A 22,195-nucleotide genomic window follows, 5' to 3' on the forward strand; every position below is an offset into this window, starting at 1 on the left:
ATCGAGCGCCCTACCTCCACGGACTGTAGGCTTTATATAAGCATCTCTGTGAGACAAAACAGCGGTTATTAATATGATGCAGTTCAACCTTCCACGTGCACCGGCTCCTTCCGACAGCTCACAGCCGCCGCACCCGCACCGACAGCACAGCAAACTGCCCGTTATGACAGTTCGCCCCCCAGTATGAAAAATTAATTAATCGGGATAAATCAAAATGTGATCCTGCCATAAAATAAAAGGTGATATGATATTTTTGCCATAGCGCAGATCCTTGCCCTGTTTTATTCTAAATGCATTATGGGGATTAAAGGTGCAGTGTGTAATATGACATCATCAAGAAAGTTCTAGAAAGTTCTAGAATGCAACGCTCCCTGGGTAACCCCAACCCTTTCGAATAATAACAGAAGCTACAGTGGCCTTCAAGAACAAGAACAATTCTAAATTTTAAACAATGCACCTGATGACATTCCAACTATGATACTTTCAAGATGGCGGCACTAGGCCTTGGTCCAAAATATGCAGAAATATGGACATATATGAGACCCTTTCTAAGAGAAAAATAAATAATTCAAAAAAAATGTTCAGCTATTATGCACTAAATTAAATGTACTTATGGATATTATAATTACTTTCTACAAAATCTGCTAGGAAATAAAACCCAAAATTCTACACACTGCAGGTTTAAGTGTCTGTTTTGTGTAGCCTAAGTAGTAGGCTATCTGTTACTATTTGCCTTTCTTGTTTTCCATGTTAAAAGTAAGCTACTTGAAAATTGAAAGTAGCCTAAATGTGGTTGAAAGAAAAGGAAATGTGCGGTGTTGATCATATGTGATAGATAAGGGGTCGCTATTGGATGCAGACATTATGAGATTCGGACCTTTGCTGTAAGAAAATGTTGTCAACTGGACCCATTTCAATTTTAGTTGAAGACCCCTCGGTCAGACCAAGAATAATTCAATTGTAGTTCAAGGATGATGTTGTCGATGACGGTATGAAGAAGAGAACTGTGGAATGCAGGTCTTTTAAATGTAGAAACTGGGTTAGATAATATGATTTTTGTATGACTTGACTTGTGACTTGCTTGACCTGAGCAATGACTTGACTTGTGACTTGCTTGATTCTCACCACAGTGACTTGGACTTGCTTGAGACTTGAAGGTTATGACTTGAGACTTGCTTGTGACTTGCACATTAGTGACTTACCCCCATCTCTGGGGATTAGTAGGCCTGGAATATTTAATTTCACCGTTACCGTGTTTTTTTTGTTCCTAATCCAATCGAATGTCTAATGATAGGGGGTGTGGTGTAATGTCACCTACAGATTGCGTAGCGCCCTATATGAATTTAAATTATTTGATTTGATTCTCATGCAGTAAAATACATAGGCCTAGAGGAAACACAGTAAGAAACGTTCAGCAGTGATCGGCTTTTTCTTCGTGCCTACGACCGAATCACAGCCCTGCTGATATAGAGCTACAGCATTAACAAGCCAACGTCGTGTGAAAGGCCTATTGCTTAAATATAGCCTACAATCTTATGGCTAGCCCATGATTGAATTGTTGTATCAAAAAATCGTTTTAGGCTTTGTCCAATTCTCATTGTCCCATACAAATCTTATGAATGAAGCCAAACTTTGTGTGACCCCTACAAGTTTCCCATAAGTAATATGACCGTATTTGTAGTTGTAGGGGCGAGACAATTGACCGTCGAAGCTGTCAATCATGATGAAGCACTGTTCTTACTGGATGGGGGGAAAAGACAAGCGTATCTTAAATGACGTCATCACGCACAAATCCGTACTGTCCTTGAAGCCACAACACAGTCAAGATGGTTGCATACTGGAGACAGGCAGGCGTAAGGTACAGAAATTTGAATATTTATATATATAGAGCTAGTTTCACGGTCAGTGTTGACCACGTTATCGATAATAACCGTGCCTTATTCTAACTGTAAACAGTTCGTGTTGCTATTCCGTTATTAAATCACTCAGCACGACATAGCTAGCTAGCTACAGTGGCTCTAGTTGACATTAGCTTTTCCATGCGCCTAACCTACTGCGCAAACTTAGTGTTAGTGCTAATAACCGCCGAAGATTAGACATTTCTATTAATGTTTCTGATATATTGATTCTTAGTGAAATACAAGCAGCTACGTTTTAATGTTGTAGGCGTGTCATTGTCAGTATTGCTTGCCCTTTAGCATGCGGCTAACAGTGTGTGCTCTCCGCAGCTACATCCGCTTCTCGGCTATCTGCGCCAGTGTGGTGCGTGCGGCGATGAAGCCGCAGTTCAAAGCCGATGCTTTGAAGGCCGCAGGTTCCAGCGTCAAAGTCTTTAAAGTAGTACAAAAAGCATGTAAGTAAATCACAATCCACCAGCACTGTAGAGAGATTCTGGTCTCTGCACATGAATGCACCACCCCAACAGCCAAGGAGAGGCTGTGACATTGAGTTGCTACATTGTGCAGGTTTGCAGATTATAAGGTCAGATGGCAATGATAGGTTGTTAAGAATGTACCATCGAGAGTAAATCATGCATATTATAATTTGGAAAAGTAAAACTACAGACGAATTATCAGCGAAATGTACAACATCAATAGTGAATTTACTGCTTGTTTTGTTGTTGCTTACAAACTAACATTCAAGCCCTATTTTAAGATTTTACAGGGCAGAAGTGGTGCTAATTTACCATTCATAACATGTTCTACCTGGGCTTTCAGGAAACACTCAAACCACGTTTTCATTGAAATATCCCAAACTGTCAATAACTGAATTAGTGGATTGGAGGTTTTGGTTTGAGTGAATCCTTGCACATTCACAGCAGCCTTTGGAACACACTTACCTGTCCCTGGTCTATTTAGACAAGGTCTTTCAGTGTACTTGGGGACAAATTATCCTATGAATAAGGCTCCCTATTCCTTTTCAAACCTTCTGAACTGATGCATAATATTCAGCTTACACCATGTATTAATGCCAGTGTCAGTTATTGAGCAAAACTTTTCCATGAATCTAGTCAATTTTCAGTGGTCAGTCAAAAAAAATGTTATCCATAAAGCATTTTCTGTAGATAATGTGGTCCTATGTTTAAGTATTTTTCAGTGGTAGTATTATTACAATTCAAGTAATATTTCTATTCTTTCGCTCTTCTGTTTTCCCTCCAGGATGTGAGCCCGGGATGTAGATAGTTTTACTTGAGCTGTGAGGTCCTGTCACGTCCTGAAGAAAAGATGGATGACATCAAGATGATGAGAGACTGGGGACCTTAATGATGTTGCTGTTTTCCCCTTTCATTTGTAATTTTAAATGGTAATAAAGATGGAAATCGGAAATACATGTTGTGTCCTTGTGTTTTTGCCTCATTGGTGAATACAGCATTTTCATCTCTACAGAACGAGAGACTAAAACATCTGTCTGTAACAATTTTTATTTTGGTATAAATAAATCAGTGCAGTAAGTTTACATAGTCATATACAGAAACATGGTATTTACAGAGGTATGTGTGTATCGATCCATGAGTATGTCAATGGTTTGTTGTCGTGTGTACTGTACACCAGAAAAACCCTGAATCTAAATTCATTAGAAATGCATGCAATGCCTAGTGGGCTGAAAATCAAAAAAACTAGCAAATAACAGCTGGCAGGCACTTTTATTTGTTTAACTGAAGTTCAGATTCATTTGAATTAATTTGTTGTACGATAATTGTCCCGTGTATCACACAATATTGAAACTATAATCAGTCTATAATACTTGTAATGGTCCTGTGAACACCTTTTGATTCTTATCTACGTAAGCAAAAACAGCTTTACAAAAATTCTAAGCTTTCTAAGAAGATCAGCGATCAAAATTAGTAGTTAGGTCAGAAAGGGACTCAAAATTCTGCATATGGGAACGTCATTAGAGTTTTTGGTTACAGCTGGACCATTAATAACAGCTGCTCCATTTTTTTTTATAAATCCAATTTTAAAGTATTTTTTTTATTACATGTTGAAAAAGAAAATACATTTTATTTGCTTTTAATCCATCCATTTTGAGTAAATGGATTTCAGAGTGGACACATGCACAGGTGGCATTACACTCTCAATGTCCCACACTAACACAACAAATGCCCCCAAAACCTAGTCGTCTTTCTTGTCTCTGGTCATCTTGATCATGGTCTCCGGTGATCGGTAGAGGAAGATGAGTTTGTCAAATAGTGTCTCCTCTAGCTCCATCTCTCCCGTCTCTCGGACGACAAAAATGTCGGTGCAGAGCTTCAGGACCCGGTCCACGCACGGCAGGTCCTCAAACATGATGGACCTGGAGATCCCGTTGAAGAACTCCCTGACAAACTTTCCGATGACCAGCACCACCGACATGTACAGGCCTACAATGCTGTGGTGAAGGGGACAAGGGCAGTCGTTTAATGTTCATTTATGGTTCTCATCTGTAAATGAAACATACATTCAATGAAGAACACAGCAAGGCATTAACTTTCAAAAATCACCTAGTTTTTAAAATATTTTCTTACATTATACGTTTGATCAACCATTTAAATACTTTCAACTTTTACTTAATTGAAAATCATACTACTGCTATTATTGGCTGATGTTTAAAGATACTGTAACATCACCTGTAGATCATCTACCACAAAACAATAAGATCTGAATTCAATTTCTCCACACAAAAAAAAGGTCTAAAGAACTTGTCAACAGCATTTTTCACCAAAGTACAACTGCCAACCTTCCTGTCATTGTGTAGAAGTAAGAAGCAGGCATATAAAGGTAAGAAAATTAATGGGACACATGGGTTTTCACCAATAGCTGTCAGGTTTTATTTGGTCGGACATGCTGCTGCAGATTGTTTTCAATCTATTGTCAAGTCCTCACAAACTATTGTGGTGAGCTACACAAGGCACAGGATCTTCAAACTTAAGCAAGACATAGCAGCCTGGCATGTGAAGTGTCACTTTGAAAGGAAAAAGACAAAACAAAAAGGAAGCTTTGGTTCAACGGAAAGTAGTCCACCATCATAAAAACACCATTCTGACAAAATGCTACCTACCCATGTCCAGCCAGAAAGCCCAAACTGGCGGGGCTGACTAAATCACTGATAATCACTATCTCAATGCTGTGACATTTCTGATGGGAGTGGGCGAGAACCGGGGAGCACTCCTCCACCACCCACCACTGGTCTGGGTCCTTGTCCGATGAACCAGTGACCTGTTGAAGTTGGATTGACATGGGCCTGAAGAAAGCCAGCGCCTGGATCTCTGGGCGGTCCGAGTGCCCTAAAAGGAAGACAAGAGATCGGTACAGCACAGATCACTCTGATCAGCCAATAGGGTTGTTCTACTTTCCTGAGCTCACTGCTGCAAACTGTTATAGAGCTGTTTACACACACACAAACTGAACTGTAACTAACCTACTTTCATCCTGGTTGCCATTTTTGACTCTGCTCCTTTGGGACCCCTGATGAACTTTGGCAACAGAGAATGAATGATCCTGTAGGAGAGAATACCAAACTTGAACTCCTTGTGATCTCGAGGCAGACTGGAAAAAATATCCAGTGATGTTGCACATGAATGTCAGGGGCTGTTCGAGTGTTGAGAAATAATTGATAACGTAAATTATGAAGTATTTTTAAGGTATGAGTTTGTAACCATTACTAGCACATTTTGAGCTTTTTTCTGTAAGCTAAGAAAAGTGCCTTTCAACATGTGTTCCAAGATTTGAACAAGACAAACAGTAACATTGCAACCCAATACAGTATATCCGTCTGTTGAATGAGACTCACACAGGTTTGCTGCTGTTGCCTTTGAGCATGGAGACTATCCCTTCCCTCAAGGCCTGGTCCTCAAACTTCACAGTGTGTTCTCCCACCGTCTCTACAACCATTGATATGGACGCATTCCTGAGAAGGGCAGGAGAGGTGCGTTCAGTACAGTGTTTGTTCAATGCTACGTGTTTCTGTGCAAAATGCAGCTAAATTATGTACCGTTTGATGAGGAGATTCACACAAAGCATTTAACTGAAGTATGAAAATAAAGTGTAGATTTTGGTTAAAATAGTCAAATCAAACTTGACTCAAGGGCACCATATTTAGTCTCATGCAGTGGTGTTAGATTTCTGACACACATTTAATGCGCCATGTACAACCACTCACAGCCATCTACATATTAATGGAGTCTGTCATACATTTTCACATAAGCACCCATGTATCCCACTATGAAAATAACCATATACAGTATACACAGTATAATATGAAACATACAAAACACAAGCAAACAGTACATGCAGAGACGCACACACATACACATACACAAACTGACCTGATCAGCGTCCATCCTAAGGTAATGTATACATGAGAGGAGTTGCTGAGCTCCTGTATCATGGCCTCTCGACTGGCCGGGCTGATGCTCCACAACAGACTGGCATCACTCTTGATCTTAGCAACGACAATGTCGTCCGCCTCGTAGTTCATTATGAACTGCATAGCAGACTGACAGAGAGAGAGAGAGAGAGAGACAGAGAGAGAGAGAGGGATTAAACATCAACATCATTTTATGAAATGAAAGAATTACTAATTTTTGTGTCATGAGTAGGGGAGACCGGGGCTAGTAGGCACACTTTTTACTCTAGTGTGAATTGCTTATCACCTAAACATCTTTCAATAGTCATTCCTACATTAAATTGAAGCTTAAGGTGTTGGCTTGAAACGTGTACCCCTCACTTTTTCTAACTTATTGTAATAAAGAAGAAATTGATCATCAAAGACACCCTTACACATTGTGACAACCAACCCCATCAAGGGGTCGGTTGTCACACACTATGGGGTTGTTTGTCACAATGTTATCTTAATGGGAATAATCTTAAAAAGAAGGCAAGAAAGCAGAACTACATTTTAAAGTTTAATTGCATTGTCAAGTTGACAAATAGGCCTACATAACTTACTGTTTCTTCTTCTCCAGCTGGGGTGGAGTGCACTGGGGTGCAGTAGCCTTGACAGCTGGTTTAGTTTGGGATGCACTGGGTTGTTTTGATTTTGTTGCCCTTTTTTCTTTTGCATGCTAGCTGCCTTTTTCATGCTCTATTCTTTCCTTCTCTGGGGTGTCAGTGAGGATACAGCTTGACAATTTATTTCGTTATTGGGTTCCTTTTCTGGCTGCAGCCTTTGGATAACATGTGACAACCAACCCCCCAACAACCATCTGACAACTAATTAGCTTGCTAACAACAATCTAAACTATAGCTTACCCTTCACACTTGTTTAGGGTGACAAGTGTTTTGTTATAAACCCATTGTGTAAAAGCCTAGAAGAAAAATACTGAGGAGCTAAATATTTTCAATTTGACATGAAAAACACAAACAGTCCTCTCACCTCAAATGCAGCAGTCTAACTCCAAGCAAGACTATGTAGGTGACCTGTGATCCCAATTCTGGATATTTCCATACCTACATTTCACAGACAGCGCCTTCTGGTTCTGAGATATAACGATTGTGACAACCAACCCGTGTGACATATAACTCCATTCTCCCCTACCACATGTCATCAGTCAAATCAACAGGAGACAAAGGGAGAGACAGGTCTAGGCCAGAATCAAACCGGGGACTTTGTTGTTAGAGGGCATGCATTGCCTCATTTACACTGAGCAGCACAGTTGGTTCGGCACGGCACAGATCGGCAGGGCATGGTAACCCTAAATCTGGCTTGCGTTACCACTGCCAATATCTCCCTTACCCCAATAATTCCATTCTATCTATACATATAAGCATAATGGCCCTCATTTATCAACCTTGCGTAGACCAGAAATTTGGGTGTACACACATTTCCACGCAAACCTCGGCATTTATCAATATGGACGTGAGCGTAGGATACGCTCAAATCCCACGCCAGCTCTCAGCTCGTGTACGCAAATTTGAAAACAGCTTGGACTCGCAGTGCAGGCTGTGCCGGGTAGCCGATGACTTTGTTGGACAATTATTAGAAGATAATACAAATGCAGTGCAAATAAGACCGAAATAAAGATATTAATCACTTTAAAATGTGCAGCTTATGGTGTGCAACTGAGTAGGAGAGATGATTCAATAGTGCGCACACCGGCCACTTAGGAGGGCTGCATGGGACTGCGTAAGTGCAGTTGTCTCCGTCTTGGAGCAGCTGGGGGGACACTGAGGCACGGGGGCTGCATTCATTCAAAATGTTAGCCTAAGTATTAAATATGTAGTAGGCCTACACTGCTCTTTATGATACAAAAAAATACACGGCACAACATTCAGCTTAACATTTTATTTATTTGACGCACTTTGTAGATGTTAGTTCCTCTTTTAATGTGTCATTGATGCTAAAGCGAGCGATTTATTTCCACCGTTAACCGGCACGTTGTTCCGATCTGCTGGTGGAGCAGGACGGTGGGCGCTCTAACAGCTGATCGCTGCCGGGTCGGCTTGTGCAGCTGGCGGCCGGGCTGACCACTCGTGCTGTCATACAGTAAAACGCAAAATGTGTAGGCTAATTTTTTGTTTTTAAAACCATTTTGAGTAGTGCTATCTAAAAGGGCCAATACATTCTAATCATTAAAATCTCTGCAGACTATTTATTTTATGGAGACCATTATCGGACAGTTAGTGCGTCTTTTTCTCCACTTATATTATGCCCGCAGCCCCGCACCCACAGTTGGTTGCATTTCAGAACAGCAACACGCTTTTTTTAGTGGCGATTTTGAGTCAACACCAACGCTGTTGACCGCAGCAGTTATTTCCTTCCTAACTGCTGCCTTCTGTCGTTCTTTGATGCTGCTTGTAGGCTCCGAAATGAAACTTTTTTTTTCTACTTTCGCTGTTATTCTGTCAATTTCTACTTCAGGGAAGTGCCGTATTGCGCATATCCATGTCGTAAAACCTCTGGGCGAGGCCTCTAAACTGAGAAAATATAGGGGCGTGATACGCTCGTTTTCATCCTCCGCATTCATCAATAATGGCGTGGCGTACGCCGAGATTGGCGAGATACGACTGTTTGATAAATATCACGCGACACCTGGCGTAAAGAGGTATTGGCGCCAGAATCTGCACCAGTTTCCACGCAAGTTTGATAAATGAGGGCCACTGTGATTACAGCCATACCACCATAAACACACACAGTGGCCCTCATTTATCAATTTTGCGTGGAAACTGGTGCAGATTCTGGCGCAAATACCTCCCTACGCCAGGTGTCGCGTGGTATTTATCAAACAGGCGTATCTCGCCAATCTCAGCGTACGCCAGGCCATTATTGATAAATGCGGCGGATGAAAACGAGCGTATCACGCCCCTATATTTTCTCAGTTTAGAGGCCTCGCCCAGAGGTTTTACGACATGGATATGCGCAATACGGCACTTCCCTGAAGTAGAAATTGACAGAATAACAGCGAAAGTAGAAAAAAAAGAGTTTCATTTCGGAGCATTAGCCTACAAGCAGCATCAAAGAACGACAGAAGGCAGCAGTTAGGAAGGAAATAACTGCTGCGGTCAACAGCGTTGGTGTTGACTCAAAATCGCCTCTAAAAAAAGCGTGTTGCTGTTCTGAAATGCAACCAAATGGGGGTGCGGGGCTGCGGGCATAATATAAGTGGTGGAGGAGAAAAAGACGCACCAACTGTCCGATAATGGTCCCCATAACATAAATACACGTCTGCAGAGATTTGAATGATTAGAATGTATTGGCCCTTTTAGATAGCACTATTCAAAAGGGTTTTAAAAACTAAAAATAACACATTTAGCGTTTTACTGTATGACAGCATGCGCTTGGCACGAGTGGTCAGCCCGGCCGTCAGCTGCACAAGCCGACCCGGCAGCGATCAGCTGTGAGAGCGCCCACCGTCCTGCTCCACCAGCAGATAGGAACAACGTGCCGGTTAACGGTGGAAATAAATCGCTCGCTTTAGCATTAATGACACATTAAAAGAGGAACTAACATCTACAAAGTGCGTCAAATAAATAAAATGTTAAGCTGTGTATTTTTTTGTATCATAAAGAGCAGTGTATGTCTACTACATATTTAATACTTAGGCTAACATTTTGAATGAATGCAGCCCCCGTGCCTCAGTGTCCCCCCAGCTGCTCCAAGTCGAAGATAACTGCCCTTACGCAGTCCCATGCTGCGCTCCTAAGTGGCCGGTGTGTGCACTATTGAATCATCTCTCCTACTCAGTTGCGCACCATAAGCTGCACATTTTTAAGTGATTAATATCTTTATTTCGGTCTGAGCAAACACTGCATTTGTATTATCTTCTAATAAGTGTCCAACAAAGTCATCGGCTACCCGGCACAGCCTGCACTGCGAGTCCAAGCTGTTTTCAAATTTGCGTACACGAGCTGAGAGCTGGCGTGGGATTTGAGCGTACCCTACGCTCACGTCCATATTGATAAATGCCGAGATTTGCGTGGAAATGTACGTACACCCATTTTTCTGGTCTACGCAAGATTGATAAATGAGGGCCAATCTCTTTATGGAAACATAATCCAATCCCTCCTCCTGACATCCGCATCCAAACTAATTAATAAAAACTACAAATATTGAAAAAAAGAGAACAGGAGACACTTCTTCCCAACATAATCCAACACAATCAAAATGGTGTATTTAACACGAATGGCAATGCTGCCTTGTACGTAATTTTCTTTGTTTGAAAACGATGACATTCTTCACTTAGAATCATTAAGAAGCCATATATAGAGAAAAAAAAGAAAGGAAATAGTACAAAGAAAGAGCATAGGAGGTGCTCCTACATAGTATGATTAAGACAGTTATTTATTGCTATGAAATATACAGTAAATAACACAATACAGATATTAATTATTGGCCCTTTTCTGGTTATGGGTGGTTTGGTATTCGGTCTCAGTTTGGTGTTTGCAGTAAAATATATGAAATAAAGTGTGTCTTACTGGATTTGTGGCATACACTTTGGTGAGTCGGTTGAATTGAGCTTCTGTGTACCGGACTAAGTTCTGCTCCTGGGCACTCATTGTGAACAGAGGCTGTGGGAAGAAAATCAGACAAATCTAGGAGGTAAACAGACATGCACACAAGGGAAGGACAATGAATAATGCCTGAACTTCGCAGTTATGGGGTATTTAAAAAATAAATAAAACACACCATCTCTGCATGCTTCTGCTCAGGAACGAACTTGTTGTTGCAGTTGCTGTCTTTGGCTACAATAGCATCATTACTATGTCAGTTTGTCTCATGGTCGGTCCATTCCTTTGATCCATAACAAAACATAACAGAGGATGAATCCTACTTTGGGGATCTTAATCTAGCGTCATCATTAGGCCAAAATATCAGTTTGTAACATAACCCTCAACTGTACTTTGTTTTAAGTGCTAATAACACCTCAGTGCAGCCTCATAGAGCTTTTAGCATGGCTGTGGAATCTTTGTGTGGTCTCATTTAACGATGAAGACAGGTAGCTAATTGTAATTTTCATCCACAATATACCACATTGGAATTTCTTACTGTTGCATTTCAACTAAAAAGCTGTATTGCAGTCTCACCTTTAAAAGCAGGAAACCACCTGTGACTATTATGAGCCAGCTAGCTTCAAGGTTTCAGAATATCAGCACTTAAAGTTTAAAGTTAGCGCAGTTTACTCGTTTCCATCCTGACCTCGTATCCTGCAATGCCGAGCTGGATGGAAACCGCCACCGGCCGATTGGTCACTCCGGCTGCCGACTGGAGCAATGACATGAAGAGGAGCGGAAACCAGATGATGCTGATGAGAAAGAAGATGATCAATCCTCCCATTCCGTATTTCACCACCTTCTTCTTCTTCTGCCCTGGAGTGTGGGGGTATTTCTGGAAGAATTACAATTAAGTGATCATTTAGTCTAGTGGGTATAAATATTATTTCCTTTATCGAATAATTGTTTTCTTCTTCAGCCTATGAAATCTATATAAAAGGCACTCAATGCATTTCTCATATTATTGAAGAATGACTTTGAGCATGTGGTTTTGTATTTACAGCAGGTGATACAGTATGAAGGTGGAGATGATGAAATGCAGCGAACAATAAGCATGCTACACGGTCTCAATTACTTTCTCTGACTCCCTCCAGCACTTGAGGATAAATATGTTAGCATAGATGTCTTCAACACAAATCCAACTGGAGAGAGACAGAGTGGTGTCGGTCCACACCCAATCCATGACCGCCCGCAACTCTGTCAGGAAGGGGACGAAACGAAACCTAGAGGAGACCAGAGAAGGATTATAAAGAAGAAGAAATGAAGGGTATTTATATAGTTACATTTGGTAAAATGTGCCATAAAAACTATTCTAAATATGATATACTAAACAGAATACAAAAAACAAACCTCATTAGGAATGTTTACAGTGTAGAAAATGTGTCTTATTCAACAAAGTTACAATTGCTGTTAGCTGTCATTGGAGATATTTGTATATATAAAACCAGTGATTATTCTAATACCCTTGGAAAAGGAAGAGGTTCAGGTAGTTGTAGTTCTTTGTGAGGAAGTTGCCCAGGATGCGGTTTGGGTAGCCACATTTGATCTGGTAGGCAGACAGGCCGAAGTAGATGCACTTTACAAAGTACCAGAGCTGAGCAATGGAGTTCTTGTTGAACCTCCTTTGGAACAAAAAAAACACGATGAGAGAAGTATATTAGTGAAAATACTTTGAATTTAATTATGCAAAATGGAGGCTTGAAAAGTGGAATTAGGGATGTAAGTTGTACAAGGTCAGTTCTTAAAGTTAACATTTGTCAAAAGAGTCTTAATCAATCGAAAAGAATCAATTTGTTTGCTGACCTCTCTGTGACCCCGGGTAGGAGGAAGAACAGCCAGAAGTGTATGCCAAACACCAGCACCACCTGGAGCACACACTTTCCCAGCAGGGTCTTCTTCAGGTAGATGGCCCGGTCCACTATCATGGTGCCGAACTGCATGAGCAGCATGACCAGGAAGGCCTCAGGGACCTGGTCCTCCGACAGAGACTCTGTGATGTCGACTCCTGCGGAGTATTTCTACAAAGACAAATTGACTGCATCTGAATACTGAACATAACGTGCATTTTTGAGTGTGTATGTTTTCAGTTTGACGAGAGGCCGGACAGACTCTCACCCCAAAGGCTGAGTAACCATATATAGTGACGATGAAGTTGACAACTTCAATGAGAAACATGATGGCGTAGACGTCACACACAGGACTGTACTCTGGGTGGATGATGTCGTAGAAAAACTGCCTTATGGGTAGGTAAATGTGAAGGCCGCTGTCGGATAAAAAAAAATAACAAATATTGTCACAATACACTTTTCTCTTCACACAAGCTGTATATTTCAGATTGATAAATTGTCACCCCATCCTCAACAGATATACAAACACACCTTTATTATCTGCATAAATCATACAGCTGGACAATTTTTTTATTTAAATGTTTATTCTCTCTTCAAGACCAATCACAACATCCCCAGTTTAAGTCCATCTAGCCAGTTAACTTTACTGCATGCTGTTTGCCATCTCTCTCTCGCTCCCTTAATGTCTCATCTTCTCTCGACTATTGTCTTTCTAATAAAGATGACTACTTTAGCAATATTTTAAGAATGAGACTATCTTGGCCCGACAAAACACAATACAATCCTTTGACTGTGCCAAGCATTAATTTGACATGTTTCATCATGTCAAATTAATCATGTGATTTTGCATATTTGAGTCAATATCCTAAAAGATGGATATTGAACAAATGTGTGATAATTACTGTTTATATAAGTTTTGTTAATTACACCCACCCATAACACCCTCTCACAGGAAAGAACTTCTTAAAATAAAATGTGCAATACTAAAGCTGCCCTCTAAAAAACAGCAAGCAGTTTGAAAATATCCTACAACGAAATCATTTTGCTTCAATAATTTCTGGAAGCCAATGTTTGATTTAACTTAACCTGGCAATATAACAAAATATGGTCTAGACAGAGGATTGAGCAGTACGATGCTCATGTAAGACATCAAATGTCTTCTACTCACACTTCAATGATGGTAGCTTTGGCCTGAAGCATCTTCTCACTGATCAGCTGTCTCATCCTCTGCTTCCTGGTAAGTGGGGCCTTTTGTCGATGCCGTCTCTTGTTCTTGCTGTGGTGCTTTTTTGACTTCATCTCTCCAATTAAAAAATTAAATAATAGTGAAATGGAGAAATGTTAGTAGTGTGGGTAGTTAATGTCCTACAGCAACTATCAAAACCAAAACATTTGAACGAAAGGAAAGTTTTCCGTATAAAAATATAATTTGGCTGAATATTCACCATCAGATTCCTGCGAGTTATCTTTCTTTCTCCTACAGAACATTGAGGTGGTGGAGGCCTGGATGGGGAGGAATTTTAGTCTGCGTTGCGTTTTTTCTTTGCCACCCATCTTATCTGTCATCTTCTTCTTGTCTGCTTTCTTCTTCATCTTCTTGAAGAAATCCGGCATCTCAACTTCCTTGTTGTCCCACAGACCGTGGCACTGTAGAATCGTGGACACAAACACAATTTTATCATGCATCACCAGCTGTACGGTAACTTTGCTGATTTTCCGTCACAAGACAGCTGCAGATTGCTCTATTTGAATCCGACTGTGTTTTTTTGGTTGTCATTTTTCACCTTACCTTCAGAATAGATCGGTGGAAGAACAGAGCAAGCATTTGGATGAGGTCGAAGAGGACGTAACCATCTTTTTTCTCCACCCCAATTATGTTAGGCAGGGCAAAGGGCCGCTCTGCATTGATGCCGAGGTAGGCCGAGGTAGTCCACGGGAAGAAACCAAACTGGAAGAAGTACTTCACCACAACAGTCAGCTGAGAGAAATAGAGAATAGCATTCTAGGTCACTTATCAACTGAAGAAATCCTTATTCGACAGCCATTTTCTGTAGGTTAGAGTTAGCAAATGATAAAAATCAGTTAAAGTTTTATGTTAACCCTAACGTATGTATTCCTATGACAGTGGACTGTCTTTTTTCTTCCACACATTCGTCCTCCTTGTTGAAACAACATAGACCACAAGGTGTGTTGTGCTAGAAGCGGCTTATGTAGCCTCAAGCCGATCTGAGGAGAGGGCTACAGGTCTGGTAAGCTAATTTGGTTCAATATCAGCTTGGTTCAATTTGTTTTTATTTCAGATTTGTTGTCTTCACTTCCAACCGCCGCTTACTCAATTGACATCACTTAATGTAATATATCAGTGTTTGCAAAGCATCCTTTGCTGTCACAAAAGGTTTTAAAAAAAAATTCTTTTCTTTTTGTACATCCGAAGACCTGTAAAAAGACTCCAATGTGTAAATCCAAAATCCTAATCTGAAATTTAAGAAACAAGGTAAAAGAGAAGAGCTATAAAGTAATTTCACTGTATTATTTTCAAAAATAAAATAAAATGGGAATATAAAATCAAATCACATTTGAATTTTGCAGCATTGTAAAAACTATAAACACAGAAACCAAATAAATGTAGATATAAGATATACACAACCACCCATGTGTAACTGTAAAAGAAGGACATTATTTGCATTGGGAGAAATTTTTTTTTCTGCCATCTTAAATCTGGGCATTTTGAGTATTTGAATTATTTAATAAAAACTATTAATTTCAGCCCTGGTGTCTATTTGTTTTAAAATAAATATCAATGTCGCAATGAAATACCCCTCACAATTGAAAGTGTATGTTAAACACCCCACACAACGCTGCAACAATTTACCTCCGTGTAGATAATGGCGGTCATCCAGAAGCGTTTGGTGGGCCGTGGCACAGACAGCATGGCCCAGAGGAAGAGGAGAATGGGCAGGATGAGGGAGAGGAACGACGCAGACATGATGTGGTTGAGGATGATGACGAAGTAGCACAGCATCTCTGACTGGGACACCATGGTGTTATAGAAGGCAAACAGAAGCTTCAGCGGCCTCGGTAACCTCACGAAAAACACGTCAGAGCCGGAGATCTCGTCATTTTCAAACATACTATGGAAAGGATGGAGGGGACGGGAAGGTAAGACAGAGGTGTACAAAAGAGTTGCAGGTCAGCAAGATATATTGTCACTCAGCTAATATTGTTTGCAAGAACTTATAAGAACTCTTGTATTCCCATTGCAATATGCACTTTAAACAAAGTGAAATAGACAGTACTTTTTAATGCAGCTTTACTTTACATACACACATGCTTTAAAGGTGAAGTAAGCGGTTTATTTATGTTAATATAAGTGTTAAATCGCTCTTTATTCATACAGTGATCACTTACATAATGTGCGCGTTTCATAAAGCCGATCTCTCAGTCAGCTGCTCTGCATGTAATCGGCAAATAAACTTATTGGAGGATCCCGAAATTTATATCCAATCACAAGAGAGAACGCTACAAACCGACACCCGTCTCACTCATGGTCTCACTGCCGGTGCACGCCAGAGCGACAGATGGGTGAATGTTTATGCGCCTACAATGGCGGAGAAGGTGAAAATCCTTCCCAATGTCTGTTTTGATGTTTTTTATCATGTTTTATCACACTTATGGATCTGAGATGATGCTAGATAACTTGCTGCTTGAAGACCGCAGTGCATTAATGTGTTGACGTAGGGACGAGCGAGGGGACTGCTAACTGCAGTAATTGACAGGAAGTTAGCTAAAAGAACCAATCCGCTTACAGCACCTTTAACTGTTTTATTGAACTGTGTGTGTGTGATTTTATGTGAATCTTACATATGATGTTTTTAAGTTGTTTGAGCCACACACTGAATTTTCTGTCACTATGTGATGGACAATAAAGTTTTTATTTATTTTGAATGTGAATTTAGAAAATGTCTCGTGTCTACTGACTTGTTAAGCAGCAGCTCGCTGGCCGTGAGGTTCCTCGTTTCCTGACTCAGAGGTCTGGGAGATTCTGTGAGGTCGAGGCTTTTCTCTCCATCACTATCCCTTACACCCAATGACATGCATTCGGAGTAATCAGCGTGTTCATCTTCTTCTCCCTGCTCCTCCTCATACAGCTCTTCTCTCTCCACCTCCTCTGGTTGTTCCTCCTCCTCTTCTGTCTCATGTTGTTCTCGCTCACTCTTTGTCTCTCCCTCTGAGTCCTCCTCATCCTCTACTTCTTGTTCCCGCTCTTCATTTTGAAGGTCGCTGTCTTCACAACTTTATAAAGGACGAGGAGAGCAAGGGATATTGTAACTTGCAAGGAAATATGAGACATTCAAGAGGAAGTAAAGTATCAAGATGAAACAAAGTATACTTTACACATGCAACACCCAAGAAAGACCATCACATTTGCCATCCAGTGCAAATAATAAATAGTGTTGGGGAAAGCTACTTTGAAAGCATAGCTTTGCAAATTTCTATACACTGGAAGGAGTTGAAATTTAGTTTGGTTAACTAAAGCTACTAAGAAAAAGTAGTTCAAACTACTTTGTAATAAAGGATCAAATTGACAATGTACATGTGATGTGAAATTATTACAAGAAAATAAAATGCAAAAAATCACGTGACAGCAAAATGCCACTGAGTTTGTTGACGAAGCTAAAAGGGCTAATTTGTTCTTCACAGGCCATACATAAACCACAAATACAATTTTAATCAGAACAAAAACACATTCAAAACAATAACCAAATATTTTGGTGAAATATGAGGTGAGCTGACAATCCAACTTCCTTGAAGGTGAATAGTCCAGAGATCTAAACCGTTTTTTAATAAAACAGTTCCATTTAGACTTTTCACAAGGAAAAAATTGCAAGGAATGTCACATTTTTGTTGTAAACAAATCTGAATTTTCTATTATCTGACTACAATTTAAACAGCAGTCAGGGTGACTGACCAGGGGACAGGGCTCGACAATGGGGGTTCAATTAGAGAAGCAAATATCCTCTATGGCCCACAAAAAGTTTGTAGTTTCAGTAGCCACAAAAAATGGCAAAAAAGTTATTTAACTACTTGATTCAGCTTGAATCACTATCTTTACATGAATGTTGTTTAACTACCAGCAAGTTTCTGCTAAATGTTAGTTTTGTAAGTAAAAGTAGTTTAATTACGTTCACTAGTCCCCAACACTTAATGGTCAGGTTTTGTCGGTGTGGTGATAATTCTACAGCAAATCTTTGAGTGAACCCTTTTTTATTTTTTTACTTTCCATGACCAAAGATTCCTCCCTCACCTTGGTGGAAGGTCATCAGTCTCAATGGGGGTCAGGTCGATGTTGGCTGATCTGAGGAGCCGCCGTCTGAGCTGGTCAGCAGCAGGCGTCATGCAAGGAGGATCGTCCAGCTCTTCCAGGGTCTGCTGTCGAGAACCCAGCATTGTCTCGTCCGTGGTACAGCTAAAGGCAAAAGCAGATGAGTAAACAGGTTCAAAAGAGACTGGTGTGTGTACAGTAATAACGTCACTTGTGTCTATGATAAATCAGTTCTAACAGCAGAATTACAATGGAAGCAGGGAAGAGAATGAAAACATGAGAGGGATTAATATGCCACTGAGCATATCCAGTAACCCACCTGGAAACACTGCTGCACCAGGACACTTTGGAGGCCTGGTTCTTCAGCTTGGCATAGGCCATGCGGGAGGACGTTACATCGGGAGGGGAGGGGGGAGTAGGCGGGGGGTCATCTAGATCGTCTTGAGATGAGAGTGTGTTCTGACGGGACATCCAGTTCTCATAAAACTGCTTGACGCTATCCTGGCTCACCTCTTTGCCCTGCAGAGCGAGTGAGTATGAAAAAGAGGATGAGTCGGCCTGAACAGAAAAACTGACCTTGAAAATATGATTGACGTCTCGTTCAGATTATTTACCAGAATGAAACAGTAAAATACACTTTATTTACCCCCCAAAAAATTGAAGTAAGACTTTTTTCATAATGTCGATCTATTAGCTGGTATTAGTTTGTCACTAAAATTGCGTTAAAGTCAAATTGATATACAAAATCTTTGCTGTGGTTGAATTAGTTTGTGTTTATATACAACTAATGGCACACATCAGTTCATATCAATGTATGTTTGCATCCATCAGTTTGAAGTCCTCTCACCTTTTTTTGCTGCTGGCTGAGTAACGCTCGCTCAAATCGAAGCACCTTGGAAATGTCCAGACTGTCTTTGCAGAATGAGTTCAGACCGTCCGTCATGTCGTCCAGGAGGGCCTGAATAAACACCCAGCTGAACTTCAAAGTGTTAACGATTCGCTGCAGAATGTTTTCTGTGAGGAGAGATCGAGCACATCAGCGAGTAAAAGTTGAGTATTGGGGGCACACCCGGTGGCTCACTGAAAGCTTCTACCATGAAGGTAAAAGTCCCTGTTGTTGCGGACCTGGGTTTCGACTCCGGCCCAGGGCGTTCACGGCCTGTCTTCCCCCCTCTCTCTTCCCATATTTAACTATGTTCTTAAAACTATCAATTAAAGGTGAAAACACCGAAAAATATCTTATGTTTGTTACCTTTTTTCTCCTCTCCCTCTTCCTCCACAGTGCTTTCATCCAGTTCATCCTCACTGGAGTCCGCTCTATCAATGCCTGGCAAAAAGAAAAAAGAATTTATGGTTCATTGGTCATTTTGGCAGCAGGTTTCTCCAACAACAGCAGGCTGTCTCCACAGCTACTGGCCAGATGGCTTTCAGGATGATCCCTAATATCCCATAATCAGGAGAAGATATCCCTTCAACAGTTTTGTACCGATCCTTTGCCCTAGTTAAGCAATCCTGAAGTTCTTGTGACATGACTTTTCTTCTGGTGCCATTTGTGTCCAACTTCAGAAGAATCTGATTCTGACTTTTTGGAACTTCATGGCAACGTTGGGGCAAAGGGAAAAGAAAGCTTTGCGAGCTTTAATATTTATTTGGCATTTTGTCATCTGGCACATTTTCCGGCTTTAGAGGGTAAAGTTTTAAAAGTTGTTAATGACCCGGTCTCTAATGCCACCTTCAGAACGAACTAAAAGAAAATAAGTAAATGCTGTGTTAACATAGTAGATTTCGCTTTTGGGGTGTTTGCTGTGTATATCATTTGTTAAAGCATTGAGCCACTGTGACATTTGGATTCAAAGATGTTAAGATGTGATTAAATTAGAAGGGAATACAGAGGATATTTAGATGCTGTTATACAGTATAAACACATGTGGCTCTCTCACCCTGCTGTAGCCGCAGCTCTCTCTTTTCTCTCTTCTTCTCCTCTTTCTTGATTATTTTCTTCTCCTTCTTCACGTCCTTCAGAGCTGTCTTAGAACTAGTGACCCAGGCGTTGTAGGCCAACTGGGATGTCAGACACACAGATACACGTCTCAGATGATACGTCATATATAGAGAAATCCGACTGGCTAACCTTTAGGGAGCACATCGAAACTACAATAATCATTAAGTTTATGGAAGAACATTAAATGTATCGTTTCTTTTTTAGTTTTTACTGTGTTTCTCTTGTGCTCACCTGGAAAGCAGATTTCTTTTTTATTGGTTCCTCTTCTTCTTTCTTCTCTGTGACTTCTTCCTCTTCCTCCTCGCTCTCACTCTCAAACAGGTGGTAGCCACAGTTGTTTTCCACTGCATGAAAACAGAAGTGTCAAAGCTACAGTATATTGCTATGTGTAGGCCTACTGTTGAGCCTTTAGGCAAGGCATCTCAACCATAGATAGTATATAAATATATATAAGATCTCAACCAAAGCTGCACCAGTACAGAAGCTAGGTCAACAACAGGGCGCTGAATGGAATGTTTTCAAATACGAAGCGTGAGTGACAAACGTCTCTCCGGCCAGGAAGGACTCCTTTGAGGAAAAAATTTGTTCTTCATTCTTTCCAACTGGAGTGGCTTAACCATCTGTGCATCTCTCTGAGAGTATTGAGTGAGTATTTAGGTGGTTTGATGTTGAGGCTCACCTCCTGGCTGAGACACCCAGGGCTTCCACCATTTTCCTGCATCTCTCTTTGATTTGTCATCATCACCTAGAAAACACAGGTTCATTTTATTTCACTGATAATGATCAAACAAAATACAACACTTAATGAATTTAGCTCAAATAACCCAAGCTCAAAAGCCAAACTATAAAGACTAAGCCTTTAATTGTTATTTGGTCAATAAATGGTAGGATTTGCTTTGCTTAATCATTAACAGTAGAAACAGAAAAAAGATTGATTTGTGTTACCCAGTGTCACCTGCTCTTGATCCGCAGGGAGAGCTGGTTTGTCGGGCCGACTCTTCTGTTTGGATTTGATCTTCTCCATCCTACAAGAAGATTGGTGAAAAAGGCAAGTTAACCACTTACTTAGAGGATTAAATTGAGACTGGAGGGGACATTTCTGTTGTCAGGGTTATTGTTAGGGTTAAGCTAGATACATTAATTAATGTACAGTCAGAACGTGTGCTGTCTGTACTTTATAGTGACTCTGCTGGACGTTTCTTACTGTTTCTTTAGTGTCGCCACAGATTTCTTCTCGTCCTCCAGTCTGGCTGCTACCAGCTTCTTCACTTTGGCCTCAAACAGTTCAGCTCCCCTAAGAGGTAGATAGAAGTAGAGGAAAATAAGTGGACCTTAGCCGTTATTGGAGCAATTTTATTACTGCTGCTTGCGTTTTTTTACTATTTTTCCCGTCGGGTGCTCTGTAGAACACTTTTGACTACACAATGGGTTAGTGATCTCCTTTTCCAATTATTATGATTTAACTACAGCAAAATGTAATAATATGAAGTTTCCATCCTTCCTAAATCATACACTAGATTCACAATGTTTGGCCAATTACATTTTGCAAAAACGTTATAAGGCCATTACATCTAAAGTAGGTCTATACAAAGAACAGCTGAGAGTCTTTGCTGATACATCCAAAGACATTTATACCACACCCCACACTGTCAAATGTATTGTAAAGTTATCTAGTGCTGCATTAAAGTTACATCAGAAAGAGGTTGCTAAGCTTTGTTTTGGAGCACAGACCTGGAGGCCAATATCTTAGAAGACTTGAGGTCGGACACCACGAAGAGAAAGTAGTAGCTGAGGAAAACCCTCCTCTGTGCCAGGAGAACAGTGAAACAGATGGCATCCCAGACAATGCCGGCCTCACCCTCCGGCAGCTCGCACTCAGCGTCGGGTTCAGCTGAAACATGGAAGGGAAGGAAGAGATGTGTTATACTCACTTTGAATAAATCAATGATAATTGATTTAACTATTAGGTTGCATAAACAGATGCTCCAAAAAAGTCAAATTTTCCAGTTTTCTGAATCCTCTACGCACTGTATATCTGACTGTGTTCTAACATGAA

At 40.7% G+C, this 22,195-nt stretch overlaps 2 protein-coding genes across 2 annotated transcripts in view; one reads left to right on the plus strand and one right to left on the minus strand.

Annotated features, from left to right (window-relative positions):
• The first annotated feature begins 1,776 nt into the window (after nucleotides 1-1,776).
• atp5f1e (ATP synthase F1 subunit epsilon) lies at nucleotides 1,777-3,328 on the plus strand. Its single transcript, XM_080030865.1, has 3 exons — nucleotides 1,777-1,858; nucleotides 2,229-2,353; nucleotides 3,159-3,328. Coding segments are annotated over exons 1-3 (159 nt in total). The 5' UTR covers nucleotides 1,777-1,826; the 3' UTR covers nucleotides 3,161-3,328.
• Nucleotides 3,329-4,112: 784 nt separating this feature from the next.
• The window catches only part of LOC307252912 (piezo-type mechanosensitive ion channel component 2), a gene marked incomplete at both ends in the record, with an annotated part of 44,723 nt that continues 26,640 nt past the window's right edge, over nucleotides 4,113-22,195 (minus strand). The window contains 26 exons of the mRNA XM_080030734.1: nucleotides 4,113-4,368; nucleotides 5,038-5,263; nucleotides 5,398-5,477; nucleotides 5,770-5,886; nucleotides 6,305-6,474; nucleotides 10,893-10,985; nucleotides 11,614-11,802; nucleotides 12,043-12,190; nucleotides 12,431-12,589; nucleotides 12,771-12,985; nucleotides 13,083-13,230; nucleotides 13,983-14,115; nucleotides 14,260-14,461; nucleotides 14,604-14,792; nucleotides 15,687-15,945; nucleotides 16,793-17,107; nucleotides 18,120-18,281; nucleotides 18,457-18,656; nucleotides 18,985-19,151; nucleotides 19,390-19,464; nucleotides 20,078-20,198; nucleotides 20,371-20,483; nucleotides 20,819-20,884; nucleotides 21,085-21,164; nucleotides 21,344-21,433; nucleotides 21,871-22,030. Coding sequence (XP_079886860.1) covers nucleotides 4,113-4,368; nucleotides 5,038-5,263; nucleotides 5,398-5,477; nucleotides 5,770-5,886; nucleotides 6,305-6,474; nucleotides 10,893-10,985; nucleotides 11,614-11,802; nucleotides 12,043-12,190; nucleotides 12,431-12,589; nucleotides 12,771-12,985; nucleotides 13,083-13,230; nucleotides 13,983-14,115; nucleotides 14,260-14,461; nucleotides 14,604-14,792; nucleotides 15,687-15,945; nucleotides 16,793-17,107; nucleotides 18,120-18,281; nucleotides 18,457-18,656; nucleotides 18,985-19,151; nucleotides 19,390-19,464; nucleotides 20,078-20,198; nucleotides 20,371-20,483; nucleotides 20,819-20,884; nucleotides 21,085-21,164; nucleotides 21,344-21,433; nucleotides 21,871-22,030 — 4,133 coding nt within the window. The remainder of the gene's footprint in view (nucleotides 4,369-5,037; nucleotides 5,264-5,397; nucleotides 5,478-5,769; nucleotides 5,887-6,304; nucleotides 6,475-10,892; nucleotides 10,986-11,613; nucleotides 11,803-12,042; nucleotides 12,191-12,430; nucleotides 12,590-12,770; nucleotides 12,986-13,082; nucleotides 13,231-13,982; nucleotides 14,116-14,259; nucleotides 14,462-14,603; nucleotides 14,793-15,686; nucleotides 15,946-16,792; nucleotides 17,108-18,119; nucleotides 18,282-18,456; nucleotides 18,657-18,984; nucleotides 19,152-19,389; nucleotides 19,465-20,077; nucleotides 20,199-20,370; nucleotides 20,484-20,818; nucleotides 20,885-21,084; nucleotides 21,165-21,343; nucleotides 21,434-21,870; nucleotides 22,031-22,195) is intronic.

Source organism: Ammodytes marinus, assembly GCF_949987685.1.
Source record: "Ammodytes marinus genome assembly, chromosome: 7".
NCBI classification, from domain to species: domain Eukaryota; kingdom Metazoa; phylum Chordata; class Actinopteri; order Uranoscopiformes; family Ammodytidae; genus Ammodytes; species Ammodytes marinus.

What these genes read in the sequence shown, in the direction of transcription:
- atp5f1e (XM_080030865.1), top strand. Translation starts at nt 1,827, where the DNA reads ATGGTTGCATACTGGAGACAGGCAGGCGTAAG. An exon ending in TGGAGACAGGCAGGCGTAAG is followed by an intron (nt 1,859 to 2,228) that starts GTACAGAAATTT and finishes TGCTCTCCGCAG; the next exon opens with CTACATCCGCTTCTCGGCTA.